At 52.2% G+C, this 27368-nt stretch overlaps 1 protein-coding gene across 1 annotated transcript in view; it reads right to left on the bottom strand.

Annotated features, from left to right (window-relative positions):
* LOC119953774 (dedicator of cytokinesis protein 7-like) overlaps window positions 1-27368 on the bottom strand; it is a 328309-nt gene that overhangs the window by 55701 nt on the left and 245240 nt on the right. Inside the window, 7 exon segments of the mRNA XM_038778389.1 lie at window positions 4402-4548; window positions 5975-6109; window positions 7114-7210; window positions 11164-11263; window positions 11650-11782; window positions 13003-13185; window positions 16825-16955. Coding sequence (XP_038634317.1) covers window positions 4402-4548; window positions 5975-6109; window positions 7114-7210; window positions 11164-11263; window positions 11650-11782; window positions 13003-13185; window positions 16825-16955 — 926 coding nt within the window.

The raw sequence follows: 27368 nt of genomic DNA, 5'->3' as shown, positions 1-27368 counted from the left end.
AGGGGATTGGGCTTAGGTAGGCTGGTCTTTCGAAGTATCGGTGCAGACTCAATGGGCTAAATGGCCTCTTTCTGCACTGTAGGGATTCATTGATTCTTTTTCCACCATAAAAAAGGGTCCTTAAATGTGCAGGAGAGACTTACATTTATGTAAGACCTTTCACAATGACATGCCAAAGTGGAGTGTCAACCTGGATTTTTTACTCAAGTCATTGGAGTGGGACTTGAACCCAAAACCTCCTGACTCAGAGGCAAGAGTACCACTGAGCCATGGCAGACACCCACACAGAAGACAATGGGCAGGATTCTCCATCCCGGCAGTCCCGTTTATCGGCGCGGTGCGCCCTCACCAGCAGCGGGATTCTCCGTTCCCACAGCTGGCCAATGGGGTTTCTCATTATGGGCCACCGCCCGCCCTCGGAAAACACTCGGGCGTGAGTGCACTGCCGGAGGGGCACAGGATCCCGCCGAAGGAGAGTCTCACAGAATGCCTTGTGTTAATTGTAGAAATTAAGGTTAAATATGGGAGGCACTCATTTGATAATTAGTTGTGCCCATAAGGTGCTCATTGACAGTTCCAGGCAGTGGGCAGTTGAGGGGGTTCCTTTGACGTGAATGACCATTTTTCTTTCATGATGATGATTGCACCCGGGTATCCTTGGAGAGGGAGAAAGTGGTGTCCACCGGTACACTTCAGGCCTTCTGTAACCAGTGGGCACTGCAGGGGCTGGCAGCGGCCCCCCCGGTAATTCTCCGGCCTGCAATGGGCCGAGTGGCCGCCTGTTTTCGGCCAGTCCCGCTGCCGTATGTTACACCAGGCATTTGCCAACGGGACTGGGCTGCGCGAGCAGCCTCCAGGGTCCTTGGGGGAGGGAGGGGCAGGGGGATCTGGCCCCGGGGGATGCCCCCACGGTGGCCTGGCCCGCGATCGGGGCCTACCGATGTGCGGGCGGGCCTGTGCCGTGGGGGCACTCTATTGTTCCGCATCGGCCGCTGTGGTCCTCAGCGATGGCCAACGCAGAGATGAACCCCCCCCCCCCGCGCATGCGCTGGGATGACGCCAGCATACGCCGGCCAGCGGAGGCCCTTTGCCACCGGTTGGCATGGAGCCAAGCCCCTTCCCCGCCGTCTGGCGCGACGCAAACAATTCCGAGGCCGGCCTAGCCCCTGAAGGTGCGGAGGATTCCGCACCTTTGGAGCGGCCCGACACCGGAGTGGTTCACACCACTCCTTGGCGTTGGGGCCCCCGGCCTGCCGGGTAGGGGAGAATCCCGCCCATTATTTTAATTTAATTTGATAAATTTCCATTAAAGTTTTGTTTTTTCATTACAGTGTCCCCAGAAGGAGTGGTTCTTTAGTTAATTAGCTTATTTGTTTATCTGAATTACTCACACGAGTACAAAAGGACACTTCCACCAGTATGCCTGAGGCCTTCCACAGTGGGAACTGCAGGGTCTGGAATGCATCATCAGTCCTGATCATTTAATTTTTATTTGATAAATTTCCTTTTTGTTTTTTTGTTACAAAAACTTGATAGTGCCCTTTAAGGGGTTAATTTAATTGATTCATCTGATTTTCAAATGAGTGTAAAGAGACAGTTTCTGAGACTGGTGGTCCATAAGACATAGAAGCTGAATTAGCCCATTTGGCCTATCAAATCTGTTCCGCCATTCAATCATGGCTGATGTTTCTCATCCCCATTCTCCTGCATTCTCCCCATAACCCCCGATCCCCCTATTAATCAAGAACCTATCTATCTCTGTCTTAAAGACACCCAGTGATTTGTCTTCCACAGCCTTCTGCGGCAAAGAAGTCCACAGATTCACCACCCTCGGGCTGAAGAAATTCCTTCTCATCTCTGTTTTAAAGTATGGTCCCTTCAGCCTGAGGCTGTGCTGTAAGGTTCTAGTTTATCTCACTAGTGGAAACATCCTCTCCACATCCACTCTATCTCGGTCTCTCAGTATCCTGTAAGTTTCAATAAGATCAATAAGATCCCCTCCTCATCCTTCTGAGGAAGGAGCCGCGCTCCGAAAGCTCGTGTTTGAATCAAACCTGTTGGACTTTAACCTGGTGTTGTAAGACTTCTTACTGTGCTCATCCTTCTAAAGTCCAAGGAATACAGACCCAGGGTCCTCAACCGCTCCTCATATGACAAGCTCTTCATTCCAAGATCATTCTTGTGAACCTCCTCTGGACCCTTTCCAAGGCCAGCACATCCTTCCTTAGATACGGGGCCCAAAACTGCTCACAATACTCCAAATGGGGTCTGACTAGAGCCTGATACAGCCTCAGAAGTACATCCTGCTCTTACATTTTAGCCCTCTCGACATGAATGTTAGCATTGCATTTGCCTTCCTAACTGCCAACTGGACCTGCATGTTAACCTTAAGAGAATCTTGAACTAGGACTCCTAAATCCCTTTGTGCTTCTGATTTCCTAAGCCTTTTCTAATTTAGAAAATAGTCTATGCCTCCATTCCTCCTACCAAAGCGCATAACCTCACACTTTTCCACATTGTTTTCCATCTCCCACTTCATTGCCCACTCTCCTACCCTGTCCAAGTCCTTCTGCAGCCCCCCCTGCTTCCTCAATCTACCTGTCCCTCTACATATCTTTATATCATTTGCAAACTTAGCAACAGTGCCCTCAGTTCCTTGGGTTGTAACGGTAAAGTCACCATAATCCCAGATAGCCATAGGCTGCTTTACCCTTTGAGGAGGAGAGCTGACTGGTGGTGGTTTAACCGGAGGATCACCTCACCTCAGGCAAGGGGCAGGTTGAGAAGGCAGGGTCTTCATGAATTACCTCAGCCAGTACGGGAATTGAACGAATACTGCTGGCCTTGTTCTGCATCGCAAACCAGCTGTCTAGCCCATTGACCGAAACTTGCGATATACATTGACTTGAGGGGGCAAGATTTTCTCCGATATCAGCAAAGTCCGATGTCAGTCAGGAAAAGTGACATTGAGCCCGCCAACAGCAAAGGCAGTGTTTTATGTCATATATGTCACAGAGCGACATGGTGGCACAGTGCTTAGCACTGCTGCCTCACAGCTCCAGGGACCCGGGTTCAATTCCGGGCTCAGTGATTGTCTGTGTGGAGTTTGCACGTTCTCCCCATGGCAGCACGGTAGCACAAGTGGATAGCACTGTGGCTTCACAGCACCAGGGTCCCAGGTTCAATTCCCCACTGGGTCAATGTCTGTGCGGAGTCTGCACGTTCTCCCCGTGTCTGCGTGGGTTTCTTCTGGGTGCTCCGGTTTCCTCCCATAGTCCAAAGACGTACAGTTTAGGTGTATTGGTCATGCTAAATTTCCCTTAGTGTCCAAAAAGGTTAGGAGGGGTTATTGGGTTATGGGAATATGGTGGAAGTGCGGGCTTAAGTGGGTCGGTGCAGACTCGATGGGCCGAATGGCCTCCTTCTGCAATGCATGTTCTATGATTCATCCAGTCTGCGTGGGTTTCCTCCGGGTGCTCTGGTTTCCTCCCATAGTCCAAAAAATTTGCATGTTAGGTGAATTGGCCATGCTAAATTGCCTCTTTGTGTCCAAAAGGTTAGGTGGGGTTAGAGGAACAGGGTGGTGGTGTGGGCTTGTAGGGTGCTCTTTCTAAGGGCTGGGGAAGACTCGATGGGCCGAATGGCCTCTTTCTGCACTGTAGGTTATTCTGTGACTCTAGAGTGCGGGACTTTGGAGAAAAAGAAGGCCTGAAGTTCCATGAAGTATCGCTGGTGGGAGGCCCCTGATTCACCCGCCCCTCCATCGAATCGGTGGTCTGGACACCATTTTAAAGGCTGCCCCAGCGCACAGCGGGCATACCAAGAAACATTCTTCGCCCTCGTGCCCCATGGCACCCTCTCGGCATTAAATTGATGTCAAGTGGGCCTCAAACTGGCATCCCATGGCATTACCCTGGAACGACCTTCTCCAACCCCCACCCGGGCGCTGCGCTCATCTTCACCTTCCCCTTGGAGTATTGCTGATCAGGTGCACGCCTTCGGAGACTGGTCGTGCATTGAGCCATTTGACATCAGGCCGCCATGGACACATTTGTGCCCTGGGGGTATGCTGTCGGCCTATGGAGCGATAATGAGATGCCAATGTATTACACTGAGGTTCCCAATGTTTAACGGTGGGAAAGACGGCCCACTACTAACACGGGGAGGGGGACATTCACTTCCTGCTTTTACACCGATGTGAAACATGACTCTGTCCTCGTGATATTTCCCCCTCTCGTTGCCGAACCTGCCGACGGGAAAGGGAGCGCAGCAAATCCCGACCTTGGTCTACTTCACCAACTGGCTCTGAGAGATTTATCAGCTTGCACTCATAATTTCCTTGGGAATTAAGCCTGGAAACTGAGAAGAGTTCCGGACTGCTGCAAGCTCCAGCTCACTCACCACCTTGTAGCTCTGCCTCATGAGCAAGTAGAGGGAAGCCGAGGCCTGGACCCGTGTGCTCTCAAAACGACTCATGCATCTCTGCAGCAGCAGCAAGCACAGGTCCGTGCAGTGCTCCGAGTCCTCATCAAACAGCACATCTGGAAACTGCAGCAGGGACACAGTAACAGCCAGTTAGCTCTGCAGGAGGAACTGATCAAACATAACGGGATGGTAATGCATCAATAGCATCAGTTCGATCAATTCAACTTGTGTTAACAGAGTCTGGGATTCAACTGGAATTAATCTTTTAAAATATCCAAACACTCACAACAAACACATGCGTATGTGAAAATGAAAAATGAAAATCGCTTATTGTCACAGTAGGCTTCAAATGAAGTTACTGTGAAAAGCCCCTAGTCGCCACATTCCGGCGCCTGTCCGGGGAGGCTGGTACAGGAATCGAACCGTGCTGCTGGCCTGCTTGGTCTGCTTTAAAAGCCAGCGATTTAGCCCAGTGAGCTAAACCATGCATACATACACAAAAATCCATAAAAGTGTGGTGAACGTATTATGGTAGCCATTCACCACTGTATTGCATTGTACTGTGTTGTTGCCCTTGTGGGCTCCACCTATGGACCATTGTACTACATTACATTGCATTGTATCATGTTGGGTCCCTTGTAGGCTCCGCCCCCTCGGGGGAGGTATATAGATCTGCTGCCCTGCAGGCGGCTCTCAGTGCAGAGCAGTCGCAGGCAGGCACAGTTCTAGCTGATTAAAACAACTGCTCACTTCAACTCTCCGTCTCGTGGGAATTGATGGTCGCATCAACAAGTTTATTCAATGCCGAGCAGCTTTTATCCTTTCCCTAGCCCAATTTACTCCCATAATCGCATTTCTCCCTGGGATAATCCAGAAAAGGGTGATTTTCCCCATGGGTTCTTCCCCAGTTTTCCCTCAGGTATGGGGCAAAAGACCCTTTACTGGATTGCCCCAGGGAACAATGAGATTGTGGAAGTAAATTAAGAGTGGAAAAGGACACATGGTGCCCAGCATTGAGGGACGGATTGAAGATTTTTCCCCTATTTATGGTTTCTCTGAAGTACCAAGTGCACATTTCTGTCCCTGACAAAGAGAGTGTTCAAGGTCTCTTCCTGCTGTAGGCATTGAGCACAACTTCGGCCTGCATACTGATTTGGTATCAATAGGTTATTTGGCAGTGGAATTTGATAACCTACAAAGTGGAGCAACCACATGAATCCGTAAAGCTTCTATTTTGTTTGGATTTCAATCCCACCCTGTGTTTTGCTTGAAATGTTTTCCGATGCACTCCTCATCAGTCCAATAAACAAACTGCTTCAACACTAAGCCCCCTCCCCTTCCAATCCTCCCCCAATTTTCTCTTCTTGCCCCGCCCAGCGCTGAAAGACAATTCCAGGGTTAATGGTCAGCCAGGAATATTCACTCAATCCTCCTCCGTGAACAGCAGCCTCTTTCAACCCACCAGAGGGCAGTTTACCCCATTTGTTTAATCCTCTCGTTCAATAACTCGTTCCCAAAATTCTGACCCCATTCGTCACATTCTGGTTACCTTGGCAACGACGGCTCGCTGTGTGTTGAAGCAGTTTTGCAGGTATAGGGTGCTCTGGTTACAGCACAGGCTGTGAATCAGGACCTTCAGGACCCCTGCGACCACAGGCTTTAACTCGGGCATCGAGCTGCACTGCTGGAAAGATGGAAAGGCTATTAAACATCGGGCCTTAATAGGATGGGCATGGAATGGTGCAATCCACTGACTCCTTCCTCCCCTAGCCCAGGAGTGAGAGGAGGTAAGGGTTGACTCAACGAAAGAAGAATTATTCCAAGAACATTGTTTGGTAAATGCACCGCAGAGACAGCTCAATAGACACGGTGTGATGAATCTTATCTTAATCCTCAGATATGTTATAGCTGTAGTCAAAAGTACTGTTAGTATATAAACCCAAGAGTTCATATTACTAGCAGATTTGAGGAAGGGCAATATTAAACCTCTATGTGGGTGACAGTGACTGGGAAACTGGGTAACTGATGAAACAAAAATTACTCAGCAAGTGAGAATGAGCAGCTACCGGAAGATGTGTTTATAGTAAAGGATTAATCAAGCATCTTTTGGTGAAATTTTACAATGTTAGAGTTTGGAGTTTTGATTTTGCAACTATCAAAGACAATATTCCAGCAGCATAAACTCAGAATCATAGAATCGTTACAGTGCAGAAGGATGCCATTCAGTCCATCAAGTCTGCATCAACCTTCTGAAGGAGCAGCCCACCCAGGACCATGCCCCTGCCCCGTAACCCCACCTAAACGTTTTGGACACAAGGGGCAATTTAGCACAGCCAAGCCACCTAACCTGTGCATCTTTGGACTGTGGGAGGAAACTGGAGCACCAGGAGGAAACTCACGCAGCGATGGGGAGAACGACACAGTCATCCAAGGCTGGGATTGAACCTGGGACCCTGGCGCTGTGGGTCAACTGGCTAACCGCTGTGCCACCGTGCCACCCATTAAGAACAATCCCTTTGACAATCTAAGTCCTTGAGCGTGAACACCAGATGATTTTTCACGGTGGTAATTCTGTTGAACTTTATTTGTCGATTGTTAAACAGTGGGCAAGGAGGGGCTGAGGGGTAGTGGCTTGTGAGGGTGGAGTGGTGTGGGGGGTTGTTAAAAGAGGATTACTACATCTCATACCTGGATCACCAGTTCCAGGGTGTCCAGCACAATCAGGTTCGTCTCCACGGTCAAGTTCCCACTGACCAATGCTTCTTGTTGAAGCTCCAACTTTGACCTGAGATAACAGATTTTCAAAACATCACTGGGTTAGCATCAGAGCTGGAAACACATTATGCCAAGCTGGAGGCAGGAATATTGGACCAAACAGAAATGGGCACTACTCCCAGATCCAGTGTCCAGCAAATCTCAGATCTCATGACACTTCCCAGAGCCTTCACATGCACCCAACTCTCTCTAGAATTGCCGGTACAATCTGCCCTCACTACCTCCGCGGGCAGTTCACTCCACACATTCCCCACCCCCTCTGGGTAAAGACATTACAATTAACTGTCCTTTCATCCTCAATCTTTTTGGCTTGTGACTATGCTCTCCTGTGGAAATCAGTGAGCTGGGTTTAAGGAAGCAGCTCAGAGCGCGCCAGGCAGTGGGAAATCCCCATTAACTCAGCGGCGGGAACGGGCTGGCACGGGGAACCCGCCTGTTAGTAATTAAACTTATTACTGAGGCACTATGGTCAATAACGCGTAGGCTGCTGAGATTTACTCGTGGCTCAGGGATTCTCCTGAACTCCCATGGTTTCCCATCCTTCTTGAACGCCATCCAGCAAACCCTGTCAGATTTGACTGTGGCCTTCTGGAGCCAGGGTCTCCGTTTCAAAGACCCGGTTGAGGGACTAGGCATGGGGGGCGGGGCGGCGGGGGGGGGGGGGGGGGTGCCTGCTGAGAAATACACTGCTGCTCTTGCATCTGGACCCCGTCTCCCGCCCCTTGCGAGTGACCCCCATCCCCCTCTCACCCCCCTTCCCCTCCCAGTGACCCCCAACCCCATCCCACTCCTCTCTCTCTCTAAGGATCCAGCGATGATCTCTTGTGAAGGTCTCGCTGTATTACTGGTAGCAGCCGCTGCTCCGAACCTTTGATTGGCTGGCAGCTTCAGCGGGCAGGATTCTGCCATTGTGATCCTAAGTCCCAGGGAAGCCCGGATCTTGACAGTTAAGTACCTGAGAGAGACTTCACTCATTTCGGGCCTCCTCCATTGAAGGGGCACTGTTTTCTACCAATTCTCTAACCGGTAGGGAGGGATCCAAGACGGGTAGATTAAATTCCCTTTAAATACATTTCTGAATGCTTCAATAAGTGCACAATGTCCCTCCTCTCATATTCTTTGCTGGGGAAGAGAGAACCAGGGAAGTTGCCCCTGGGCTCCTGTGAGAGGAAGTCTTTGCAATGAAATGTGGCAATTGGTGAAGGCTTCTCATTAGACAAAGCTTTGCTAAGGGACAGTGAGAGGTTTTTGAGCCATTAGAAACATTCCTCATTCTAGCTGAAGCTCTTCTGTCACCTCAGGAACATGGGAAAAGAAAGCCACATCTGTTCAGTGAGCGTCTGAGCCACACAAGAAAGACCAGCTTTCAGGACATGTCAGCGCTGAGGAGTGGGTACAATTCACCTCGGTTAGCAAGGGAAATATCGGACAGAATTCCTGCTCCTGATGGCTGTCCTAATGTCATCAGGGCCTTGTGTCTCCCCATCTCTGTAACCACCTCCAGCCCTCTGGAATCATTACATGTTTCCAACTCTGTCTTCTTTCCCCATTTCTCCACTACTGGTGGCTTTGTCTTCAACTGTCTAGGCCCTAAGCTCTGGAATTTCCTCACCAATCCTCTCCATCTTCTCCTTAAAGCTCTCCTTCGATCAAGCTTATATGACATGGTGGCAAAACATAAAGGACGGGATTCTCCGACCCCCCGCTGGGCCGGAAAATCACCGGGAGGCGGCGTGAATCCCACTGCCCCGACGCTGGCTGCCGAATTCTCCAGCGGCAGCCTTTGGCGGGGGCGAGACTCGCGTCGCGCCAGTCCAGGGCCGTTGGCAGCGCCCCCCCCCCCCGGCGATTCTCCGCTCCGCGATGGGCCGAGCGGCTGCCCGTTTTCGGCCAGTCCCGCCGGCATTAATTACACAAGGTTCTTACCGGCGGGACCTAGCTCTGCGGGCGGCCTGCAGAGTACTCGGGGGGGGGGGGGGGGGGGGCACAGAGGGATATAGCCCCGGGGGGGGGGTCGCAGAGGGATATAGCCCCGGGGGGGGGGGGGGGCACGGTGGCCTGGCCCGCGATCGGGGCCCACCGATCTGTGCGGGCGGGTCTGTGCCATGAAGGCACTCTTTCCCTCCGTGCCGGCCGCTGTAAAGCTCTGCCATGGTCGGCGCGGAGAAGAAACCCCCTGCGCATGCGCAGGAATCACGGCAGCGGTTCTGGGAACACGCTGGCGCTCTTGCGCAGGCGCCAACTCTCCCCGGGACCAGATCCCCCTGCGCCCCCCCCCCCCCCCCCCCCCCCTCGAGGACTGCAGGCCGCCCGCAGAGCCTGGTCCCGCCGGTAAGAACCTTGTGTAATTTATGCCGGCAGGACTGGCCGAAAACGGGCGGCCGCTCGGCCCATTGCAGAGCGGAGAATCGCCGGGGGGGAGCTGCTGCCAATAGCCCCCAACTGGTGCAACGCGATTCTCGCCCCCGCCAAAAAATGGTGCCGGAGAATTCGGCAGCCGCCGTCGGGGCAGCGGGGTGGGATTCACTCCCCCCCCGCTGCCGATTCGCAAGCCCGGGGGGGGGGGGGGGGGGGCGTCAGAGAGTCCTGCCCAAGAAATTTACAAATCGATATCGCTAGGTTAGGTGTGCATGCCAGAATTTGCCAGATGGAGTTGAAAGTGGATAAGGATGGTTTTTGGTCGGAAAAGTGGAAAGGCAACTTATCTAAATGGAGAGAATCTTCAGAGTGTTTCGGTGCAGAGGGACCTGGGAGTCCTCGTGCATGAATCACAGAAATCTAGCATACAGGTACAGCAGGTAATAAAGGTCAGTAGGAATGAGCTGCTGCAATTGTACAAGGCATTGGTGAGACTGCACCTGTGTATAGTTTTGGTTACCTTATTTGAGGAGAGATGTAATTGCAGTAGGGGCAGTTCAGAGGAGGTTCACTGGATTGATTCCAGAGATGAGAGGATTGTCTTGTGAAGAGAGATCGAGCAGTTCAGGCCTCTCCTCTCTATAGAGTTTAGAAGAATGAGGGGAGATCAAATTGAAGTATATAAGATGATAAATGGAGTTGATTAAGTAGACGTAGAGCGGATGCTTCCTCTTGTGGCGCAATATTAAACGAGAGGTCATAGTTTTAGGATAAGGAGTGGCAGATTTAAACAGAGATGAGGAGAAACTACTCTCAAAGGGTCGTGAATCTGTGGAATCCACTACCCCAGAGTGTGGTGGATGCCGGGACATTGAGTCAATTTGAGGAGAAAGACAGATTTTTAATTAATAATGGGTTGAAGGGTTATGGAGAACGGGCAGGAAAGTGGAGTCAAGGCTGAGAGGAGATCAGCCATGATTATATTGAATGGCAGAGTGGACTCGAGGGGCTGAATTGCCAGCTTCTAGTTCTTATGTTCAACAAGCTGCGGATTTGCTTCTGCCTATTTTGAGTTAGCATTTCAGGGACAATTTCATCCCCTTTTTCTTCACACACACACGCACACCCATACACCTCATACTCACACACACACCCATACACCTCATACACACACACACCCATACACCTCATACACACACACACCCATACACCTCATACTCACACACACACACACACACACACACACACCCATACACCTCATACACACACACACCCATACACCTCATACACACACACACCCATACACCTCATACTCACACACACACACACACACACATACACCTCATACACCTCATACACACACACACCCATACACCTCATACACACACACACCCATACACCTCAAACACACACACACCCATACACCTCATACACACACACACACATACCCATACACCTCATACACACACACACACACACACGCACATCCATATACCTCATACACACACACACACCCATGCACCTTATACACACACATACACACACACCCATAAATACAAACAAATATTACGTTGTGAACTGATGCAGAAAATGGTGCCCTCTTACTTGTCTTTATCAACAACCTGGCGCCACTGTGTCAGGTCCTTCCGCCAGCGTACCTTCTCCTGCAGACTCACACTCACCGCAGGGAACAACCTGTCAATTCCTGAACACAAAAAATACAGGTGAGATTTAAGAGAGCAGACAGAAAGCCACACAGGATGGGGGGGCTTTCAGACATTGGTGAGGTCTGATCTACAATATCGCTTGCAGATTTACACACTCGGGGTAGATTTCTACATTCGGGCAGTTGGCCAGCCACCTGCCCTAGCGATGAAGAAGCTCCCATGATTTTCAAGCCTGGCCCTGATTCGATGGGCTAAATTGCCCCCTTCGGCACTGTAGGGAATCTCTGATTCTGTAAGGATTCTATGAAATTGGGTGAAGAAATTCAAAGAGCTGCACTTGTTTTGAAGATCAAGAGGTGGGGTCGCCTGAACCAGATTGTGGGGGTGGTTGAACAATTAACGCCGGAGGCCGGTCATCCTTCACCTGGATATTCCCGGCGTTTCATCATTTCCTTTCGGGCTCCTGTGGTTCCGAAGATGGATTCCTCCAGCCTCGCCTTCATGTCCCTCGACTTCCTGTAAATCTGGCTGCTGATCTGTTCTGTGGATGGCTGGCCCTGCGGATGGACATAATGTGGGCGTCATTCTCACCTTACTCCAATAACAAAGCCAGTTCCTCTCTTGACACAACGCGCACAGCAACACGAGGAGTACCAGCGGGATGAGAGGCCCGATAGCCCATTTTGTCCCTCCTGCAGACTCTATTTGATCTGCCCTAACATGAACCCCACAAGGCCAGTTCTAGATTCCAACACACAAGAGAATCAATAGCTGCTCCACTGGGACAGTTGGCCCATCTGGTAAGGTGATGCCACGATCATAAATCAATTAAAATATCATACGCAGCATCTTAGTCACAGCCACAGGTTGCAGCAGGCCCCGTTTGTCACTGTCCTGGGGAGGAACATCGGCCATTCAAAGTTGGGCTGTACTCACTCAGCGCCTCAATCTATCGCTGAGGGGTGGTGGTGGAAAAGGAGCAGCAAAAGGTGGTTTGGGTGGAACCGCCAGTGCTAATTTCGCCCGAGTAAGATGGAAATCTGTGTCGGGCCAAACCCTAAAGTCTTCTCCATGGATCAGAAAACAAGGGAGAGGGTTTATTGTCCGTTGGGATGGGATTGCAGAGATGAGGGGTTTTCCGGTGGCCGACGCCGGAATCGGTAAAAGCGGTTCGACGGAGAATGGCGCATGAGCCAAAAATCATGGCCAGCACCGGACTGCGATGCTCCGGTACCGTGGCGTCAGTGTGTTGTACTCCGCACGTACAGTAAACGCCAGTGGCATATCATTAGCGGGCCTGACCCGGTATTCTCCGGGGCCTTTGCCATGCTGCACCACCGCCAGAAGGAATTGCCGATGTGGTTTCAAAAATCGGGAAACAGGCACCATTGCTGCTGAGGGAAAGAGAGGGTATAAAAAGTAGCTATAGTGTGCTGACAGTTTTGTCGTTCGCTAGGGGGCTTCTGCCAGGGCCACGGGGAGTGGCCAGGAGATGCACCGTGTGGTTGCGGTGGACAGGCACAGAACACTATTGCTGCAGCCTGCAAGGCAGCCATTCAGCTGTGCACGCCGCTAACTGCCCACTGTGAACTTAGTGCCCCGGGTGGTATAGGTGTCCCCCCAAGTCACCATTCCCCCAGGAATACAGCGCACCATCATCAGGAGAAAACATTTCTCCATAAGGATTATTCAATTACTGCTTGGGCAGTAAACTCACTGGATTTAGTGAAATTGTAAAACCATTTATTTTTTACTTGTATATCTGTCATCCTCTGACCTCATACTCAAAGTTGGACACACAGAGGTCGAGGAGCTCCAGGAAATGGAGGAGGTGCTCGCTTGGAAGTCTCTGCATCCATCCTTTAATGGTCGCATCATCGGCATTCTTCAGAACCCACAGAAAGCAGTACAGGAGTGTCTGGGTCACTTCTGTTGCCATGCCGGAACCCGGACTTGAGAACTGCAAGAGAGAGAAATGTAAGTTGCATCATCCATATGAGAGGCTGCACTGGATGGCACAGCAGTAAACTCACAGAGGAGGGGCATCGATGTGATGAGCGGAATTCTCCCAAAAGATTTCCAAGTGTGGCCTCCAGCGGGAAAGGAGGTATGATTCCTGCCAGGTGGATCGGCGTGATCCAGCTTGCAATCCACCCACACTTAGAAATTCTTTGGAACCAGGGATAGAGCTTATAGAGCTTATAGAACAGTACAGCACAGAACAGGCCCTTCGGCCCTCAATGTTGTGCCGAGCAATGATCACCCTACTTAAACCCACGTAACCCATATACCCGTAACCCAACAATCCCCCCATTAACCTTACACTACGGGCAATTTAGCATGGCCAATCCACCTAACCCGCACATCTTTGGACTGTGGGAGGAAACCGGAGCACCCGGAGGAAACCCATGCACACACGGGGAGGACGTGCAGACTCCACACAGACAGTGACCCAGCCGGGAATCGAACCTGGGACCCTGGAGCTGTGAAGCATTGATGCTAACCACCATGCTACCGTGAGGCCCGGATAATTCGCACCAGTGGGCCCTGAAGAAGCTGGAAAGGCCGGATCCTCAGAGATCTCAGAATAACACGACAGACATCCCCCAATCTCTGGCAAGGCCCCCTCCTCCGATTGAGTGACACCCCGCTATGGGTTTGCAAAAGAACTACTCCCTTCAAGTACCTCCCCTTCAGGCCCCCTGCCCCTTGGCATTACCAACCTAGCACTGTACCCTTGGAAACCTGACAATGCCAACCAAAGGTGTCCAACACATTAAAGGGAAGACTTTTACCTACATCTGACAGATCTTTGAACTTGACATGCTGCGAGAGAGTTTAAAGATTTTCAAGGCCACGGAGGGAGGAATTGCCACACGACTCCTATTCCAGGAAAGACCCCGGACCTGAGCCCTTCAGCCCAGCCCAAACAGTCCCGACCCCCACCTTCACTAAAGGACCCTCCTCGGCACTCTGAGGTAAGTGTAGAGAGGGTAGTCACCCCCTTGCTCCCCTTCGGTGTCCCTGGCACTTTTAGGGATCAGTAGTGATTCCTGCTGGGGGTCAGGTGGACATCAAGAGGCCACTGTATTCAACTGCAATCTCGCTTCACCTGAGCAAGGAGCAGTGCTCCAAAAGCTGGTGATTTGAAACAAACTTGTTGGACTTTAACCTGGTGTTGTAAGATTTCTTACTAGTCCAATGCCGGCATCTCCACATCATTGAGATTGAAATGAATTACGAATGAATTGCAAACAGATTTTTGTCCTTTCTGGGTGAGATCCTGATCAGGCAGCTGGAGCGGACCGTAGAAGGAGAAACAACAAATCCCGTTTTGGGGCTCTCTCATGACATGGTGGGATTTGCACCGGGCGCAATCGCCCTCTATATGTTTCAGCAGCAAAGAAAGCTGGATAGTGTCAAGTTTTTAAATCCCGTCCCTGCTTTCCCTCACAACAAGCAGATGTCCTTGTGTGTTGAGCACAGTTCCATAGGTTCAGAAACCGCCCCCTCCAAATTGAGAGAATGTAAAAGGCCTGAAGGAGAGCTATGTGCTCCTTCTCACCAGTTTCCTCCCTCCTCTCCTGTAGACACAGACTCCCTACTGTATCTAGTCTGTGGTTACTCATGACTGCCATAACCAAATCATTCAGTATCAACAACACCAGGTTAAAGTTCAACAGGTTTGTTTCAAACACTAGCTTTCGGAGCACTGCTCCTTCCTCAGGTGAATGAAGAGGTATGTTCCAGAAACATATATATAGACAAAGTCAAAGATGCAAGACAATGTGTTGAATGCGGGCATTTGCAGGTAATTAAGTCTTGACAGATCCAGAGATGGGGTAACCCCAGGTGTGAATTGTCTCAAGCCAGGGCAGTTGGGAGGATTTTGCAAGCCCAGGCCAGATGGTGGGGGATGAATGTAATGTGGCATTGTAAGACTTCTTACTGTGCTCACCCAGTCCAATGCCGGCATCTCCACATCATTCATTGTCAAGATTGAGCCAGGTCTGCGTCTCAGCAAGCTGTACAGCTGTATGGTGGGGTGGGGTGAGATGGGGCACCACAGTTGAATCCCTTGTCCAATGCACACACACACACACTCCAGCATTTGCTGATCAGCAACAGGTATATTGCCTGAGTTATCCTTAGCCAGGATATACTGAGGCTATTTGATGAACTCATTCCACACACCGGCTGCAGTTTCTGACTTTGAAACCGCGTATCTCACATTTTGTCAAATCTCTCTGATCCAGCTCTCCACGTACTTTGTTCCTTGCCCCCCCCCCCCCATCTCCCCCCATCATGATACACCCTGAGCTCCTCATATACCTCAGCTCCCCATTGTATTTCCAGATCCCTCCCATGATCCACCCAAGAGGCCCATGATCATCTTCCCACATTTGCCCCCTTGTCCCAAGAGGTCCTCCTCATCCCGCAATACAATAGCCTCAATGATTTTCTGTACAACATGTTGATTCCTTACTCATGCCCCCACTTCTGGAATTATCCCCCTAGGGTTGGCTGAGGAAACGTCGGCCCAATGATAATCTGGCACAATTAGTTACAAAGTGGTGGGAATATGGGATAGGAACATGGAACAGCCGACAACCTTTCCACCCTGGCACGAGCAATATCAGGACAATCTGTTGTCTAGGATGAATCAGAGGGTTAAAGATGAACATGGTGAGAAGACTGTGCAATCGAATGGCTGTCTCAAGGAAGGGTCTGCGACAGTGACCAGGGAGCCACCATGTTCATCTTTAACCCTCTGATTCAACCTAGATAACAGATTGTCCTGATATTGCTCGTGCCAGGGTGGAAATGCTGTGGGGCGTTCCATATTCCTATCCCGTATTCCCACCATTTGGTCAAGATAATGGACAAAATTGTCTGGGATCTTCCAATCTCACCGACAGTGTCATGTGAGAGTACCTTTAAGAAATGGGTGTTTATAAATGGGTGTGTATATAAATATCTGTAATGAAAGTACTTTTAAGAAATGGGTGTTTATAAATGGGTGTGTATATAAATATCTGTAATGAGAGTACTTTTAAGAAATAGGTGTTTATTACTGCAGTGATGTCAGAGAGCGGGTGGAGCTGGGCTGTCTGTCAGCTTTTTACTTTTGTTTTAGGCTGTTTGCTCCAGGGTGTGTTTTAGTTTCGTATTCAGAGCTGGATAGCTGCAGTGGCAGCTAGAAGGTGTATGAATCTCTCTCTGTAATCTAAAGACTGTAAATCGATCCTGATGATTTAAAACTAATAGTAGTGACTTTAATCTGATGTGCTTCGGTAAAAGGTGTTTTAAGTCATGTGGATGTTAAAAGGAAATCTTAAAGGATTACTTAGTATTCTTTGGGGTTTGTATTGGAATTAATGGTTGCCAAGATGTTCACTGAATGTTTTAAAAAGGTTAACTTGAGTTCATAGAATAAACATTGTTTTGCTTTAAAAAATACTTTTCCTCTTCCTAGCTCCTGGCTACTGAGTTGGGACTAGTCTGCACTGCTGGATTCAGACAAAGAGTCAACTCTGCGCCCCCCCCCCCCCCTCCCCGAAAAACCCAGCCTGGACTGGAAAGAGTTAATCACACTTACCCCTGTGATGGGAGTCGAGTATCTATTCATTGAGGGACTGGGCGGCGTCAACACAACTGGCGACGTGAATATGAGGCTGGCGACATTTCTGGGATTCGCATAGCGTGCATTCAACTTACTCTTATCCGAATCTTTAAAAAAAAAGGATTAGTCAAAGCTTAGGGAGCATCACTGAGCCTGGGAAAATAGAAATAATCACCTTTCACATTCCTGCAAAGGGTCAATGACGGTTCCTCACACATTTAAGTGAAGTTAACTGTAAAGTGTCAATCATGAGTAATTCAGTAGGGCTGAGTTTCACTTGGGGCGTGATTTCATGCAGCTTGTCGTGGCGCAGTGTGGCCAATAGAAGCCGGGAGACCCCAGTCCAGGGATCTCGCAATGCCTCACTATATTTCATGCAATCTCGTGAGACGTTGCAATGTGAATCCCGCCCCTTGCAGGCGGGATCACTTTTCAGCAAATCTGCATATTAGAGCATGACAGCTAGTCTCACTTTAATGTGCAGATTCCTGAATTACTTGAGCACAGTAAGAAGTCTTACAACACCAGGTTAAAGTCCAACAGGTTTGTTTCAAACACAAGCTTTCGGAGCACTGCTCCTTCCTCAGATGATCCACTCCCAGTAAGACTTCTTACTGTGCTCACCCCAGTCCAACGCCGGCATCTCCACATCATGAATTACTTGAGGCGTGGGATCCATCCCCTTTGCCTTGAGCATTGTTTAATACTGGTCTACACAAATAGGGACCAGACAGAATGCCACTCATGGGGGTTGCCCAGGGGATCAAAGGCCCCCAGGGTGGCACCCTGGTGCTGCCACCTTGGCAGGGGCATTGCCAGGTTGGTACTTCCTAGGTGTGACACTGGCATTTTCTGTGTGGTGTGATTGGGCTGGGAGTGTCCTGCAAGGGTATTGGGGGGCTTCCCAAAGTGTGTTGGGGCTTGTGGGGGGGGGGGGGGGGGGGGGGGGGGGGTTGGTGTTGGGGGTGGGCTTGTGATGGTGGTAAGGGGGGGCGGGTGTTGGAAATCAGGATGTTTATTTAAAAATGGCATCCAATCTCTTTGCTACACTAGGAAGTTCCAGCGAGCAGGGCCCATCACCCTACGAAATGAGGCTATATGTGGCTTCAGCCATGCGTACCCCGTTGAAGCCCCTTACCAAGCACAATTTTCTAACCTTGTGTTTCTCGGCACTGTGAGCTCCGGGAAACACCAGGCTAAACATGCGCGCTATGGGACTTTGTTCCCATTTAGTTAAATCACATCCTTCGAGTAGCTCACTGAGGATCACAGAACCACACCCACTACTCCCCATTTCCCACCCTCAAGTTAGACAGCATAAACACTGCGAGCAAGTGTACGGAAAAAACCTTTCAAACTATTGTGTCTGCACTGGAATCTTTTCCCAGTTGCAGATATAAATATAACAAAGCCCCAGCTGTGCACTTGATTTTATATCTTTGGTTTATGAAAGAAAGAACTTGCATTTATATGACTTTTATGACCTCAGAACGCTCCAAACCATTTTAAAGCCAGTGAAGTCCTTTTTGAAGTGCAGTCGCTCTTATAAGACGTAGGAGCAGCAGTAGGCCATTCAGCCCATCGAGTCTGCTCCACCATTCAATGAGATCGTGGCTGATCTGACATAATCCTCAACTCTACTTTCCCACCTTATCCCCCTAACCCTGGATTTCCTTACTGTTTCCACAGCTCTGCGGTAAAGACTACCCTCTGAGAGAAGAAATTCTGTCTTTAATGGGTGACCCCTTACTCTGAGATTATGCCCTCTGGTCCTAGACTCTCCCACAAGAGGAAACATCCTCTCACCGTCTATCTTGTCAGGCCCCTATATGCCTCAATAAGATCGCCTCTCATTCTTCTAAACTCCATTGTGCACAGGCCCAGCCTACTCACCTCTCCTCATAAAAAAATCCCTCCATACCCGGGATCTACCAAGTGAACCTTCTCTGGACTGCCTCCAATGTCTTAGATAAGTGGACCAACACTGTTCACTGTTGTAATGGAGGAAATCAGGGCAGTCAGCTTGCACATAGCAAACACCCATAGAGAGCAATCTGATAATGGCCATATAAGCTGTTTTAGTCATGTTTGCGAGGAATAATTATCAGGCAAACATAGGATCTTTTCTGTCCACCTTAGCAGGCAAATAGAGTCTTGGTTAAATATCTAATTTGATGGGCAGCACGGTGGCGCAGTGAGTAGCACTGCTGCTTCACGGCGCCGAGGTCCCAGGTTCGATCCCGGCTCTGGGTCACTGTCCGTGTGGAGTTTGCACATTCTCCCCGTGTTTGCGTGGGTTTTCGCCCCCACAACCCAAAAAGGTGCAAGCTAGGTGGATTGGCCACTCTAAATTGCCCCTTAATTGGAAAAATGATTGGGTACACTAAATTTATAAAAAAAAAAAAATATCTAATTTGAGAAACAGGGGGTTGGATTCTCCGCCCTGCGTGCCACATTTCAGGTTCACCCCGCCGGCGGGATGCTCCGTTACGCCAGCTAGTCAATGGGGTTTCCCATTGTAGGGCAGCCCCACGCCGCTGGAGAAACCACCAGGCTGCCGGCAAAACGGAACATCCCGCCGCCGGAGCATCCAGCCCAGGGCCTCCCACAGCACTCCCTCGGTACTGCCCGAGAGCGTTAGCCTAGACTTCTGTGTTCCTGGAGTGGTACTTGAACTCAGAACCATCCGATTCAGAGGCCAGAGTGCTGACTGACACCTGTGAGAATTTTCCCTGGCACAATTCCTCATGCGCCTTTACAGTCGTAAGATTGGCTCCAATGCAGACAGTTCTCTGGGCTGTTTGATTTCCTCTCTCCCCACGACCCTCTGCTATCTGGCATCACAGCAACCAGCTGTCACTTAATGAATCCGATGTCCTTATCTCAACCCTCCATATTGGGTCATGTGTACCAGCCACACTTACTGGAAATAAATATTTTTGCATGTTGTGATGAAGTGAAAGCATGGGCTTAGCAACTGGTCAAGCAGAAATAGAACACACCCAACTGCACAAACCAAATTTATACTGAGAATGAATCAGCAAATCCCAGGCTTCCAACATGAACAGATTTACATCAAGTTCTCAGAAATAGGATGTAGAGCACAGGAAACGGCTCAACCAGCCCAAGGGGTCTTACTGGTGTCTATGTTCCACAAAAGCTTCGTCCCATCCCTCCTCATCAAACCCGATCAACAGAAGCTTCTATTCCTTTCTCCCTCTCATACTCAGCTTGGTGCCGGCATTATAAGTGACTACACTTAAGAAGTACTTCATTGACTGTAAAACGCTTATTTGGAATGATCATAGGTTGAAAAGATGCACACACATGCACACACACACACACAGACACAGACACACACGTACGCACACATGCCTTTTTATCCCCTTTGATGTATCTGCAATATTTGCATACATTGCTTCTTTAATTAGAGGCTCTTATTAGTAAAATATAGAATTAGGATTATTTTGCTGCAATTCCAGATTTGAGACAGGATTGTGCATCTGGGAAATGCTTCCATATCTTTACATCATGCTGATTATACAGTAGTCAAGTGTACCCCTCCACTACTCACACTGACACTCCCTAATCATAACCGTGTTCAGAGCCTTCCCATCGGACTGAAACTGCTGCTGTCGGCTAGCTCAACTGGTAACAGATGGCAGCTCAACTGGTCAACAGGGAGCAACTCAACTAGCCAACAGGGAGCAGCTGAACTGGTCAACATGGAGCAGCTCAACTGGTCAACAGGGAGCAACTCAACTAGCCAACAGGGAGCAGCTCAACTGGTCAACAGGGAGCAGCTCAACTGGTCAATTGGGAGCAGCTCAACTGGCCAACATGGAGCAGATCAACTGGTCAACATGGAGCAGATCAACTGGTCAACATGGAGCAGATCAACTGGCCAACATGGTGCAACTCAACTGGTCAACAGGGAGCAGCTCAACTGGTCAACATGGGGCAGATCACTTCCGGTGGCGGCAATGCGGAGCTAAGCCGCACATTCGGCAGCTCCCGCTGAAAACGGACTTTGGGGCTCTTTTCAGGGCCCCCAACGGAGCTGTGTCGGCAAATCCCGACGTGGGAAGAGGACAGGAGTCGACCCCTACGGTCCTATGGTCCGGACCAGGAGTGGGGTAAGGAGAAAAACGGAGAAAGCACCCCTGAAAAAGCGGGGGAAGGAAGACAAAATGGCGGCCGGCGGAGGCCTTGAGGAGCTGAGGCAGTGGGCTCAGGAGCAGCAGGCGACTCTGCTGCGCTGCTTCCAGGAGCTTAAGTTGGAGCTGCTGGAGTCGCTGAAGGTAACCAACAGGGAGCTGATGGAGACGCAGACAGCCCAGGGGGCTGCGATCCGGGAGCTGCAGCAGCAGGCCTCCGAAAGGGAGGATGAGGCCGTGGCCGTGGCGGGGAAGGTGGAGATGCGCGAGGCGCTCCATAAAAGATGGCAGGAGTGGTTCGAGGAGCTGGACAACCGGTTGAGGAGGAAGAATTTGCGGATCCTGAGCCTCACGGAGGGACTGGAGGGGTCGGACCTGGCGGCCTATGTGGCGGTTATGTTAAACTCGCTGATGGGGGCTGGGTCCTTCCAGGGCCCCTGGGGTTAGAGGGGGCCCACAGAATTCTGGCTAGGAGGCCCAAGCTGAACGAGCCGCCGCGGGCGGTGTTGGTGCGGTTTCATCGGTTCGTGGATCGTGAGTGTGTGCTCCGGTGGGCCAAGAAGGAGCGGAGCAGCAAGTGGGAGAACACGGAGGTGCGGATCTTCCAGGACTGGAGTGCGGAGGTGGCGAGGTGGAGGGCCAGGTTTAACCGGACGAAGGCGGTGCTCCATAGACGGAGTGTGAAGTTCGGCATGTTGCAGCCGGCGCGTCTGTGGGTCACCAATAAGGATCGGCACCATTATTTTGAGTCCCCGGAGGAGGCGTGAGCCTTTGTGCAGGCCGAGAAATTGGACTCAAACTGAGGGTCTAAGATGGGGGATGCTGTATAATACTGTATTTGTATTTGCTTGGTTTAATGTAAGATGTGGGTTGGCCTTAGGGTGAGAGGGGTGATGTCGATTTGTCTTTTCTATATGGGTTTTTTTGTAGGGGTCTGGTGGACGGGTTCGGGCAGGGGGGTAAACGGGGAGTTCGGGGAGCTGGTGGGGGGGACTGACAATGGGAGTAGCCCTGGAGGAGGCGGGGCCGGGCAGGGCGAAAGCGCGGGCCTCCTGCGGGTTTCCCGCGCTGGGAGATTGTGGGGGCGGGGGCGGGGCTGAGAAGCGCGGGTCGTTGCTGGCTGTTTTCTTTTCCCGCGCAAGAGGGGGGGGGGGGAGGGAGGAGGACCCATTGACGGGCACGATGGAGGAGGGGTAGTCCTACGTAGGGAGGAGTCGGAGGAAGGGCGGGAGTCGCCGGGGTCAGCAGAAGTTAGCTGGTTCACGGGAGTGCTATGGAGGGAGGGGTGCGGCTAGGAGAGGTCCTAGCCTGGGGGGGGCGGGGGGGGGGGGGGGGGGGGGGGGTACCGGGTTGCTGCTGAAACGGTCAGGAAGGAGCTGGAGGACGCAGGGGGTGCTGGAGGGGGGGAGTTGCCGCCGTGGGAAACTGGCAGAGCGGGGGACGCTGGCCGGTGGTGGGCAAGGGATGGGGTATGGCTAATCGGCAGGGGAGGGGGGCAGGGAGCCCTCTGATCTGGCTGATAACCTGGAATGTGAGGGGGCTGAATGGGCCGGTCAAACGGGCCCGGGTATTTGCGCACCTGAAGGGGCTGAAGGCAGATGTGGCCATGCAGGAGACACACCTGAGAGTGGTGGAACAGGTTCGGCTGAGGAAGGGATGGGTGGGCCAAGTATTTCACTCAGGGCTGGATGAGAAGACTAGGGGGGTGGCGATCCTGGTGGGGAAGAAGGTGTCGTTTGAGGCGTTAAATGTGGTGGCTGATAGTGGCGGGAGATATGTGATGGTGAGTGGTAAGCTGCAGGGGGAGCGGGTGGTGTTGGTGAATGTTTATGCCCCAAATTGGGACGATGCATTCTGGACCTGGAGGTAGGGGGCATGATAATGGGGGGGGGGGGGGGGGGGGGGGGGGGGGGGGGTGGACTTCAACACGGTACTGGATCCCCATTGGATCGATCCAAGTCCCGGACGGCAGGATGCCGGCGGCGGCTAAGGTGTTGAGGGGATTTATGGACCAGATGTGGGGGGTGGATCCCTGGAGGTTTGCGAGGCCAAGGGCCAGGGAATACTCGTTTTTCTCCCACGTACATAAGGCCTACTCGAGGATTGATTTTTTTGTCCTGAGCAGGGGATTGGTTTCGAGGGTGGAGGATGTGGAATACTCCGCCATTGCCATTTCAGATCATGCCCCTGCACTGGGTGGACCTCGGGCTGGGGGAAGAGAGGGACCAACGTCCGCTCTGGCGCTTGGAGGTGGGGCTGCTGGCAGATGAGGAGGTGGCCGAGAGAATTCGGGGGTGTATCGAGAGGTACCTTGAGGCCAATGACAACGGGGAGGTCCGAGTGGGGTCGGACTGGGAGGCATTGAAGGCGGTGATGAGGGGGAATTGATCTCCATCCGAACCCATAGGGAGAGGGGGGAGCAGAGGGAGAGAGAGAGACTGATAGGGGAGATGGTGCGGGTGGATAGGAGATATGCGGAGGCTCCAGAGGAGGGATTGCTGGGGGAGAGGCGTAGCCTTCAGGCCAGATTTGACCTATTGACTACCAGAAAGGCGGAAGCTCAGTGGAGGAAAGCACATGGGGCGGTGTATGAATACGGGGAGAAGGCGAGCAGGATGCTGGCACACCAGCTCCGAAAGCGGGACGCGGCCAGGAAGATTGGGGGAGTGACGGAGAAGGCTGGGAAGGTGGTGCGGAGGGGAGTAGATGTTAATGGGGTCTTCAGAGACTTCGATGGGGAACTGTACCGGTCGGAACCCCCGGTGGAGGGGGGTGGAATGGGGCGCTTCTTGGACAAGCTGCGATTCCCCAGGGTGGAGGAGGAGCAGGTGGAGGGACTTGGGGCGCCGATCGAACTGGAGGAGGTGGTCAAAGGGATAGGGAGCATGCAGTCGGGGAAGGCGCCGGGGCCGGACGGGTTTCCGGCGGAATTTTATAAAAGGTATTTGGACCTGTTGGGCCCCCTGTTGGTCCGGACCTTTAACGAGGCAAGGGAGGGGGGGGCTTTGCCCCCAACTATGTCATGGGCGCTGATTTCCTTGATCCTGAAGCGGGACAAGGACCCTCTGCAGTGCGGGTCATATAGGCCGATTTCGCTGCTAAACGCCGACGCTAAGCTGCTGGCAAAGATCCTGGCCACTAGAATAGAGGATTGCGTGCCCGGGGTCATTCATGAGGACCAGACGGGGTTTGTGAAGGGAAGGCAGTTGAATGCGAACGTGCGAAGGCTCCTCAATGTCATTATGATGCCGGCCATGGAATGGGAGGCGGAGATAGTGGTGGCATTGGATGCGGAGAAGGCCTTTGATAGGGTTGAGTGGGAGTATTTGTGGGAGGTGCTGGAGAGGTTTGGGTTTGGGGAGGGGTTTATCCGGTGGGTGAGGCTGCTCTACGAGGCCCCGATGGCGAGTGTAGCCACAAATAGGAGGAGGTCGGAGTACTTTCGGCTGTACCGGGGGATGAGACAGGGCTGCCCCCTGTCCCCCTTGCTCTTCGCGTTGGCGATTGAGCCCCTGGCCATGGCATTGAGGGAGTCAGGGAACTGGAGGGGCCTGGTGCGGGGTGGGGAGGAGCATCGAGTGTCGCTTTATGCGGACGACCTGTTGCTGTATGTGGATGCCGGAGGTGATGAGGATTCTTAGTGAATCCGGGGGTTTCTCTGGGTATAAGTTGAACCTGGGCAAGAGTGAGTTGTTTGTGGTGCATCAGGGGGATCAAAAGGAGGGGATTGGTAGGCTCCCACTGAAGCAGGCAGGGAAGAGCTTCAGGTACCTAGGGGTCCAGGTGGCTGGGAGTTGGGGAGCCCTGCACAAGCTCAACCTCACAAGGTTGGTGGAGCAGATGGAGGAGGAGTTTAAGAGGTGGGATATGTTACCGCTGTCACTGACGGGGAGGGTGCAGTCCGTTAAGATGACGGTCCTCCCGAGGTTTTTGTTCCTGTTCCAGTGCCTCCCCATCCTTATCCCATAGTCCTTTTTTAGGAGGGTCAAAAGGAGTATTACGTGATTTGTGTGGGCGCATGGGACTCCGAGGGTGAGAAGGGTGTTCCTGGAACGGGGCAGGGATAGGGGGGCGCTGGCATTGCCCAACCTCTGTGGGTACTATTGGGCTGCCAATGCAGCGATGGTGCGTAAGTGGGTAATGGACGGGGAAGGGGCAGCATGGAAGAGGATGGAGGTGGCGTCCTATGTGAGCACGAGCCTGGAGGCGCTGGTGACGGCGCCGCTGCCGCTCCCTCCAACGAGGTATACCACGAGCCCGGCGGTGGCGGCTACCCTCAAAATTTGGGGGCAATGGAGACGACATAGGGGAGAAGTGGGGGGCTCGATGGAGGCCACAATACGGGGGAACCATCGGTTTGTCCCAGGGAGCATTGATGGCGGATTTCTGGGCTGGCAGAGGGCAGGGGTTAGGAGGTTGAGGGACCTGTTTGTGGAGGGGAGGTTCGCGAACTTGGGGGAGTTAGAGGGGAAGTTTGGGCTCCCCCGGGGAACATGTTTTGGTACATGCAGGTGAGGGTGTTTGCCAGGCAGCAGGTGGAGGGGTTCCCCTTGCTGCCCCCACGAGGGGTGCGGGATCGGTTGCTCTCGGGGGTGTGGGTTGGAGGAGGGAGGATTTCGGACATATACCGGGTAATGCAGGAGGTAGACGAGACCTCGGTGGAGGAACTGAAGGGTAAATGGGAAGAGGAGCTGGGTGAGGAGGTTGAGGAGGGGACGTGGGCGGATGCCCTGGAGAGAGTGAATTCCTCCTCTTCCTGTGCGAGGCTTAGCCTCATACAGTTCAAGGTGCTGCATAGGGCCCACATGACTGGGACGAGGATGAGTAGGTTTTTCGGGGGCGAGGACAGGTGTGCTAGGTGCTCGGGGAGCCCAGCGAACTACGCCCATATGTTTTGGGCGTGCCCAGCGCTGGGGGAGTTTTGGAAGGGGGTAGCAAAGACAGTGTCGAGGGTGGTGGGATCCAGGGTCAAGCCAGGCTGGGGACTCGCAATTTATGGGGTTGTAGTGGAGCCGGGAGTGCAGGAGGCGAAAGAGGCTGGTTTTCTGGCCTTTGCGTCCCTAGTAGCCCGGCGGAAGATCCTGCTCCAATGGAAGGATGCGAGGCCCCCAAGTGTGGAGGCCTGGATCAATGATATGGCGGGGTTCATTAAATTGGAGAAGGTGAAATTTGCCCTGAGGGGATCAGTACAAGGGTTCTTTAGGCAATGGCAGCCTTTCCTGGACTTCCTGGCGGAACGGTAGGGAAATAGGCCGACAGCAGCAGCAATACGGGGGGAGGGGAGGGGGGGGGGTTGGATCGGTGGGAGGGAGAACTGTGTACATGGGTTTGTGGGATGTGGTGGGTGTTATCTCTTTCCCTTTTGTTGTTTGGGTGTTCTTTTGTTTTTTTTTCTTTTGTTTGTAGTTGCTTTTGTAGTTGGGTGGGTATTGTTCTTGGGGTGTTACCGCGGTTCTTTTGTTAATAGAGTTGAGAGGTTTATATTTTGTAAAAATTTCAATAAAAATTATTTAAAAAAAAAAACATGGAGCAGATCAACTGGTCAACAGTGAGCAGCTCAATTGGTCAACAGGGAGCAGGTCAACTGGTCAACAGGGAGCAGCTCAACTGGCCAACAGGGAGTAGTTCAACTGGACAACTGGGATTGGTTCAACTGACCAACAGGGATTGGTTCAGCTGGTCAACAGGGAACAGCTCAACTAGTCAACAGAGAGCAGTTCAACTGGCCAACAGGGAGTACCTCAACTGCCAACATAAAGTAGTTCAATTGGTAGACAGGGGCCGGGATTCTTCCCTACCCTGCGGGGCGGGGGGTCCCGGCGGGATGGAGTGGTGTGAACCACTCCGGCGTCGGGCCGCCCCAAAGGTGCAGATTTCTCCACACCTTTCGGGGCCAAGCCCTAACCTTGAGGGGCTAGGCCCGCACCGGAGTGGTTGGCGCCCCGCCGGCCGGCGGGAAAGGACTTTGGCACCACGCCAGCCGGGACAGAAGGGACTTCGCCGGACGGCGGAAGTCTGCGCATGCGCTGGAGCGTCAGCAGCTGCTTTCGTCATCCCTGCACATGCGCAGGGGAAAGGGTCACTTCCGCGTCTGCCATCGTGAAGGCTATTGCCAATGTGGAAGGAAAAGAGTGCCCTCACGGCACAGGCCTGCCCGCTGATCGGTGGGTCCCGATCGTGGGCCAGACCCCCCCCCCCCCCTCCTCCCCCCCCAGGACCCCAGAGCACGCCCGTGCCGCCAGGCCCGCCGGTGAGGTGTTTTGATTCACGCCGGCGGGAGAGGCATTACAGCAGCAGGACTTCAGCCCATCGCGGGCCGGAGAATCGCCGGGGGGGGGTCCCCCCGACAGGCGTGCCGCATTT

Source organism: Scyliorhinus canicula, chromosome 18 (assembly GCF_902713615.1).
Source record: "Scyliorhinus canicula chromosome 18, sScyCan1.1, whole genome shotgun sequence".
NCBI classification, from domain to species: domain Eukaryota; kingdom Metazoa; phylum Chordata; class Chondrichthyes; order Carcharhiniformes; family Scyliorhinidae; genus Scyliorhinus; species Scyliorhinus canicula.
Note: the sequence above shows the minus strand (reverse complement) of the source record. Positions and strands in the feature narration are given on the sequence as shown.